Genomic DNA, 8,698 nt, shown 5'->3' with positions numbered 1-8,698 from the left:
CGCCTGCTGCCGCGCGATTCCGGGTCGTGTAGGGTCAACCCGCCGGGTCGGGTCCGGGTTCGGATTTTCGACCCGTTTCTCTACCCGGGTCGGGTTAGGGTCGACCCGTTTTGCACCCGGGTCAGTTCGGGTTCGACCCGAACCCGACCCGTGACCCGAAATTGACACCCCTAGTTGCAGCGACACTTGTATAGTTCTCGTTGTATTCATGTCATACAGTGTGTTGCTTTCAAGGAATGCCCTAGCATTAACACAATGTATTAAATAATTCTTGTTATTATTCAATAAGTTTTACGTTGATGGTCGACTATCTAACACAATTCTCCACTTTTCTAATCCAAAATCTATGTAGCACCGATACACCTATTTTATGAAAGCGTGTTGGCTCCGATACATGGATACACGGATACGCCTCCGATACGACACTGATACATGTCGGATACGACTTTGTCGTATCAAATTAAAATACTATTGAATTTAAAAAAGACACGCGTATCCGATACATGTGTCCGTTGAAAAACAAAAAAAAATCCAAAAAATGACCCGTCGTATTTACTTCCATAGCTGCAAGCAAGGTTCTGTCATTTCTGTGGTGAATTTGAGTCTCTTGATGATATGAGAATATTAGAAATTGTTAATCTTTCAGTTGATTAGCCTAAATTAGAAGCTATGATATTTATTGAAGAAGATATAGAAGTTCAAAGACAAACCACTGAAGAAGCTAATCATATCATTCCTTATGTTGAATAGTTGAAACTTCATGTGCTAGAAAATTTATGTTTATGCTTTTGTTATTGTATTAGACATTTAATGCTTACTTTTATTTTGATATTATAAGCTACAAGGCTACAATTGATGTTATTTTCGTTTCTTTTGTAATTCAAATATTATGTTTTGATTGTTTTATTAATTTTTATGTATGATTTATAGATTATAATGTCTGCGCACCCGTATCCAGTATTTTTCAGTGTCTCGTATTCGTTTCGTGTCGTATCCGTGTCGTCCTATCTGACAACAATTGTGTTATTTTACGAATACGATGATAAAAATAAATTAAATGAAATAAATAGATTAATTTATAGAGTTATAGTAGTGCTCATTATTTTTTATTGCACATGGCATAATACACAAAGATATATATAATATCAAATAACACAACTTTAATAAATGACAAACAAAATCATAACATGAAATTTAATTATATATTATTTGAAAATTCTTTTATTAATGATTAATCGTTTTGTAATAAACTTATAGAGTTATATATAAAGACTATTCATTTGAAGGATTCATCTCCATTCCTTTTGATTTTTTAGTGTTTATTTGTTGAACCTTGGGTTTCAACATCAGGAGAAGAGGATGTCCATCATCTCATTGGGCTTTTGGGTTAGCTTTGACGTCGATAAGAGAAATGACACTAGTCTGAAATTGTAGTTGAGTTTTGTCATTGAGAGGAGAGAGGAGGTTGAGAGACAAACTGTGACTACCTAGGATCTAGTGTAAGGATAGAAACCCCAAATCTATATTTTAATACCTCAACCATCAACAAAAATAATTAGAGTAACTATAAAATTCAAATAATAAAATAATTGAACAATTTTCATTTCATCAAAATAAATGTATGTGTACAATAATTTAGTTAACTTTGAATTAGTTGTACATAAAAAAGATTTAAAATTAGATTACAAAAGAATACCTCAACTGCCTAAACTCAAAAGACCCAACCCCCTCCCCCCCCTCTTTTTCTGTTCCTCTGGGCCTTTATCTTTTACTGAAAGATTAAAAAATGTCATAGATTGAGGATAACTAGATCAGTAGACTTCTCTCTCAAATCCATCACAAATATCAATATCTATATTAAAATATTTCATAGCGGTTAATTAACTAATAATATATAATTACTTGTAAAGATAAATAAAATAATAACAAGACCTGACTTATGATTTCAAATTTGGATTTATATCTTGGAAGCCACTTCCATAGAGGGTTCAAATGCATCATAGAACACTTGCTATCATAGGTTCACTTGCACTTGACATTCATATTTCATAAGATTTTTTCAGAATTTTTGGAATTATTAACTTTTAGTCTTGAATATTACTTATACATAATTTATAGCAATATTAACACATGCAAGAAAATGATTATAACGCACATGTCTTGATGATTGCTTATAACTTCATTTTCACTTATGCCTTTATTTAACCTCCCACACTTATCTCTAGCAAACACGACCAAGTTCAAAATAGAACAATGCCACATAAAATCTCACTCTGGCTTTTAGTAAGTTGGGTCAGAATCTCTCTCACCTCCACATTAATCAGATATGGTCAAAACTTAATATATAGAACACTTAACACATATCAGAGAGTGCACTTTCTTGCACATCATATCATCTCCAACATCATGCTATGAACAATGCAAATGCAACAATAATTAAATTATAGATTTAATGCAATAAACAATAATGCATGAAGTACCTATAAAAAGACACATTGCTAGTATAATTTTATACTCACTGAACATTCTTGTTTACATTCCAACTTCAGAGGGATATTCATACAAATATTTAAAGATGCTTATATAACTATTGTAATTGTCAGAAAGCCTCAATTTATATACTAAAAAATTTGCATAGGAAAAATCCAATGGTGAAAATCCTATTTCTTATAGTCAAACGTTCGGGGAAAAGCATACGACAACATATCAAAACTTATATAGTGAAAACATTGTAAAATTTTGGGAAAACATCTTTTTATTCATAACATTTTATAAAATTATTGGAGCTGAAATCAGATGCTAGGGTTTAGAAGTCTTGATGCAACAAAAAAAAATACAACACAAACACAAAAATTTTAAGATTGCAAAAACTAAACGTTTTTCTTAAGCATAAACATGACAAACATAAACTATAAAACTTATATATATTTTAGAGAAGAAGGATACAAGTGAGGCGGGAATCATGGATAGAGAAGAGGGGATTAGAAGACCACGACGAATTTTAAGAGAATGAAAAAGAAGACAATAGCTCGCAAGCTATGTAAACCCACAAGCTTTTACATTCCACAAATTTTCATTTTTAAAAAACTCCCTAAAACAGCCACAAAACAACCCTTATATAGGGGAAGAAAAGGTAAAAAGATAATTAATACATGTATTTAATGTACCTCAAAAACAGCCACTAGAATACCCTTGAAAACCTCAACAAGCAGGCACTGAAGAGGCAGCCACCTAGGGAAGAAATCGAAGCAACACAGCAACCAATGGGGGGAATCCGAAGCATCAAAATAACATTTAATAAGCAGGGAATTCGAAGCATCACACAGAAACCGAAGGGGCAGCCGCATAGGGAAGGGGAAACCTGAAATATTGCCTACATCAATTCTCCTCTGGTAGAAGAATTTCATCTTTTGATGAAAAAAGATTCTGGACTTCCAAGGTGTGTAGACTGAGCCAAATCCAACTTTTGTGCAAAAGCCACGTACCTTCTTTGAATAATTTCTTTTTCTTGAATAAATTGGGCTTGAAGTTGGCTCTTTCACTTCTCATATCTTTCAGCACACAAAATCATTTTTTCTTGAATTTTGTAGAGTTTGTCCTGGATTGGATCGATAGAGCTTCCTTGCGGCGGGATCCATCTACTTGTTGGAATTTTGTCTTTCAGAATAGATGGTTGATTTTTGTCAATAACAGATTCTATTACATCATGATTGTCCATTTAAAAAAAAAAAATAGAAAGGAAAAAAGGAAGACACAAAAACCTAAGGCTCTGATACCAATTAATGCAATAAAAAAAATACAACACAAACATAAAAAAAATTAAGATTGTCCACATATACTAAAATTCGTCCTCCTTATAGCTTACATTAAAATCATGATAAAAATCATAAACATAATATAATATTTACATATTATATTATTTATATATTTATTTTATTATATTATTATTATTTTGTAGAAGCAGATGTATTACAATGAGGCGTGTGTAACCATGGAAAGGAGGAAAGTGGAATTTAGAAGACCAAGACGAATTTTAAGAGAAGGGAAAGAAGACAATAGCTCGCAAGCTATGTAAACCCGTAGATTTTTACATTCCACAAATTTCATTTCTAAAACTCTCCTAAAACAACCACAAAACAGCCCTTATATAGGAGAAGAAAAGTTAAAAAAGATAATTAATACATGTATTTAATGCACCTCAAAATCAGCCAATAGAAACACAAAAACTACACCACAATGGAACCCAAAGGAACAATTGTAGGAGAGAAAATCGAAGCAAAAACAACAGCTTTTAGGGGGAAACTGAAACATCAAAATAGCATTTAATAAACATGGAATTTGAAGCTTCACGTAGAAACCGAAGGGGCAGCCGCATAGGGAAGGGGGAAACCTGAAATCTTGCCTACATTAATTCTCCCCTAGCGGAAGAATTTCATCTCCTGATGAAAAAGATTTTGGATTTCCAACGTGTGCAGACAGCCAAATCTAACTCCTAAATTAAAGCAGTGTACTTCTTTTCGATCATCTCCTTTTCTCGATTAAACTCGGCTCGAAGTAAACGTTTGGTATCAGAGTCAATCATGATGTAATAAAATTGCAAAAATTAAATGGCTTCCTTAAGCACAAACAAGAGAAACATAAACTGTAAAACTTATATATAATTTTGAGATGAATGATACAAGTGAGGTGGGAATTATGGATAGAGAAGTAGGGATTAGAAGACCAAGACGAATTTTAAGAGAATAAGGGAAAGAAGATAATAACTCGCAAGCTATGTAAACCCGCAGGTTTTTACATTTCACAAATTTTTATTTCTAAAACTCTCCTAAAATAGCCACAAAACAGTCCTTATATAGAAGAAGAAAATATAAAAAAAGACAATTAATACATGTATTTAATGCACCTCAAAATCAGCCAATAGAAACACACAAAAATTGCAGCACATTGGAACCCAAAGGGATAGCCGTAGGAGAGATAACCGAAGCAAAAAAAAACTGCTTTTAGGGGGAAACTGAAATATCAAAATAACATTTAATAAGCAGGGAATTTGAAGCATCACATAGAAACTGAAGGGGCGGTTGCATAGGGAAGGGGGAAACCTGAAATCTTGCCTACATCAATTCTCCCCTAGCGAAAGAATTTCATCTCCCTGATGGAAAAGATTCTGGACTTCCATGGTGCGCAGACTAGGCCAAATCTAGCTCCCGAATCAAAGCAACGTACTTCTTTTTGATCGTCTCCTTTTCTAGATTGATTCGGTTAGAAGTAAACATTTCTTACTCTCATATTTTTCTGCACAAAAGTATATTTTTTCTTGAATTTTGTAGAGTTTGTTCTGAATTGGATCGGTAGAGCTTCCTTGCGGTGGGATCCATTTGGATGTTGGAATTTTGTCTTCAAGAATAGATGGCTGATTTTCGTCAATAACAGATTCTATTATATCATGATTGTCCTTTTTTTTTAATGTTTCTAAAGAAAAGAAAGGAAGACACACTAAAACCTAAGACTCTGATACCAATTGGTGTAACAAAAAAAAGTACAACACAAGCACAGACAACTTTTAGGATTGCAAAAACTAAACGTCTTCCTTAAGAACAAACATGACAAACATAAACCATAAAACTTAAATATATTTTTTAGAAGAAGGATACAAGTGAGGCGGAAATCATGGATAGAAAAGTAGGGATTAGAAGACCAAGACGAATTTTAAGAGAAGGGAAAGAAGACAATAGCTCGCAAGCTATGTAAACCTACAGGCCTTTACATTTCACAAATTTTCATTTCTAAAACTCTTCTAAAACAGACACAAAATAGCCCTTATATAGGAGAAGAAAAGGTAAAAAAGGCAATTAATACATGTATTTAATGCACCTCAAAATCAGCCAATATAAACACATAAAAATTGCTGAACTCAAAGGGATAGCCGTGGGAGGGAAAACTGAAGCAAAAACAATAGCTTTAGGGGGAAATCAAAAAATCAAAATAGCATTTGATAAGCAGGGAATTTGAACCATCACACAAAAACCGAAGGGGCAGACGAATAGGGAGGGAGGAAACCTGAAATCTTGCCTACATCAAGTCTACCTCGTGCTTGAAAATATCCTAAACATGCCTGACGGATGAAACCCGAGCTTTGCTTGCCAAAGCTTCTCTCCTTTCTCGTTCTTCTCCTTTCTTCTCTCACAAGGTGGCTTGGGAAAATGAATTAGACAAATGGTTTAAGATATTTTTATTATTTAAAAATCACAAATCTGACCTAGCGCCGTGGTGCTAGCCTTCGCGGTGCCGCAATGCTCGTAGAGAATCTTTCAATCAAATATCGTTGTGGCTTTTTGGTGCCACAACGCTCCCTAAATCCAACCATCAAACAGAGATCTCAATGTCACATTGTCGGTCTCCTCACTGTCATGGTGCTTACAACACATTTTGGTAACTTATATTTATCTTCCTTCAAGTCACATTCCAAATTTATTTGGTGCAAGTTGACTATAATACATATTTATGTTCATTACCTGGGTTTTTGAGCATTACACAAGCATTCAAGAGTCGAGCCTTGGAAGTTGACAATTAGATACATATATCTGGCAATGTTGACCCAACTTTAGTTGAGCATGTGAGAAAGGAAAATTGTTGAGCCGGATGATTTCCGATAGAAGTGCTATTGAGGAAAATGAAAATGAAAAATAAAATGACAATTAGTTAGTTATTTAAAAAAATTTAATTAAGTTTTATGACATGCATGTCAGTTTTTAAATTATTTTTTAATTGGCCATGTGACAACTGTGTTTGATACTTGTAGAACACTTATTGGATGCATGTCTATATTCAACATGTGTCAAACACTGCATAATCATAGTGTATGTTGAAAGAGAAGTAGACAGAGGTATTTATGTGATATGGTTCTTAAAATGTGTTGACTGTGATAAAGACTTGATAATGTCCTCTGGTGCATTTTGGCCGATGCTGACTAATGCCTTATCTTTAAATTGCAAAGATAGTTGCTAAGAATGCAGATAATTTTACAGAAATTCAAAATTAATTTTTATAAATATTATATTATTGATGATAAAAGAATTCAACTTAATAATAATTTTCCTCAAGTCGTCTTGGTGAAGTACATTCGGTCTTGAATTTTTGTAAAGTACATTCGGCCTTGTAGCATATCTGCATTGAAAATTAAGCTGTTCGTTTGAAACAGATGCATGTTATAATGAAGAAATAGGAAACAGCATTCACAAGCTATTATGCCTACAGTTTTTTAACTAGCTGACAGTCCATATGAAATAATGCTGACATTTTACATGGCATTTTATGGTGAGACTTCAGGTGTCAGAGTGGGGGCAGATGAGCATGTGTGATGCTGAAAGAAGGCTCCTTGCAAATGCCCTGCTAGATATTTCCAATGAATGGTTTGTTCTGCTGTCTGAGAGTTGCATACCCCTTCACAACTTCAGCATAGTATACAAATACTTGTCAAAATCTAGATACAGTTTTATTGGGTCACTCGATGATCCTGGCCCCTACGGTAGGGGCCGATATGACCACCGAATGTTACCTGAGGTCAGTATTGAACAGTGGCGTAAAGGATCACAGTGGTTTGAGGTTAACCGAAAGCTTGCAATCACAATTGTCAAGGACAAAACTTATTATCCCAAGTTTGAGAAATTCTGCAAACCCCATTGTTATGTCGATGAGCACTACTTTCCTACCTTGCTTACAATCGAATCATCTCATCTTTTGGCAAACAGAAGTTTAACTTGGGTGGACTGGTCGAGAGGTGGGGCTCATCCTGCTACATTTGGGAGAAGCGATGTCACAGAGGCATTTCTAAAGAGAATTCTCAATGGATTTACATGTTCATACAATAACTACGACTCTACGATTTGTTTTCTCTTTGGAAGGAAGTTTTCTCCTAGTGCTTTAGAACCCTTATTACGTCTTGCGCCTGATTTGCTGGGTTTTGGTTAGTAAAATTTTCTACGAGTCCAAAACTAAAGAGCCGAGAGTGGCCTTTGAGGTTTAATATTCTATATTATATTGGTTGTTGCATCCATCGCCAGATGAGATCCGCTCAAGATCTTTCAAAATTTTGTTGAAAATTTTTAACTCACCTTGTTTTTTCTTGTACATAAAAATTGCTGAGGTGGTACATGCCATACTAATGAAATTTCTGCTGTGATCCAATAAATATTGTTTTTTTTTTCTCCTTATTTTATTTTATTTTTTTCTTTTGTTGGGGGAAAGGAAGTGTTTTGTCCAATGGTAACTTTGCTCGTTAGTTAGCATTTGCTGCTTAGGCATTACACTAGCTAACCAAATGCCACCACTTGGAATATTGGATAGCTGTTACTGTAAGGGGTTCTTCTTTGGCTCGTTACATATTCTCCTTGAAAGGATAAAGATGTTCACGGCCCTCTGGTTATAATGAAATATAATCTAACTATAGATTTAAATGATGAAAAAAATACCCCCCCCCCCTGAAAAACCCCCCCCCCCCCTGGTAAATAACTAATTACAAATTTATAATTATTAGAGATATTGAAGTTTTATTTCATTTACTACAATGTAAACAAAGCCTAAAGGCTTAGCAGAGAAATTTTTTTCTTCATGCCTTCCTCCAAAGGTGAATGCTGATGGTTTGAGGGGGAAAAAAATAGCATTCGATGAAAATCAGAAGCATGCATAATACATCAAAACG

The 8,698-nt window shown here is 34.3% G+C and overlaps 1 protein-coding gene across 1 annotated transcript in view; it reads left to right on the top strand.

Annotated features, from left to right (window-relative positions):
- Window positions 1–8,203, top strand: part of LOC110109750 (glycosyltransferase BC10) — a 27,896-nt gene extending 19,693 nt beyond the window's left edge. Inside the window, exon 2 of the mRNA XM_020840944.2 lies at window positions 7,327–8,203. Coding sequence (XP_020696603.1) covers window positions 7,327–7,968 — 642 coding nt within the window. The 3' untranslated portion in view covers window positions 7,969–8,203. The remainder of the gene's footprint in view (window positions 1–7,326) is intronic.
- Window positions 8,204–8,698: the final 495 nt, after the last annotated feature.

The sequence above is a fragment of the Dendrobium catenatum genome, unplaced genomic scaffold (genome assembly GCF_001605985.2).
Source record: "Dendrobium catenatum unplaced genomic scaffold, ASM160598v2 fragScaff_scaffold_1470, whole genome shotgun sequence".
Classification (NCBI taxonomy): Eukaryota; Viridiplantae; Streptophyta; class Magnoliopsida; order Asparagales; family Orchidaceae; genus Dendrobium; species Dendrobium catenatum.
Note: the sequence above shows the minus strand (reverse complement) of the source record. Positions and strands in the feature narration are given on the sequence as shown.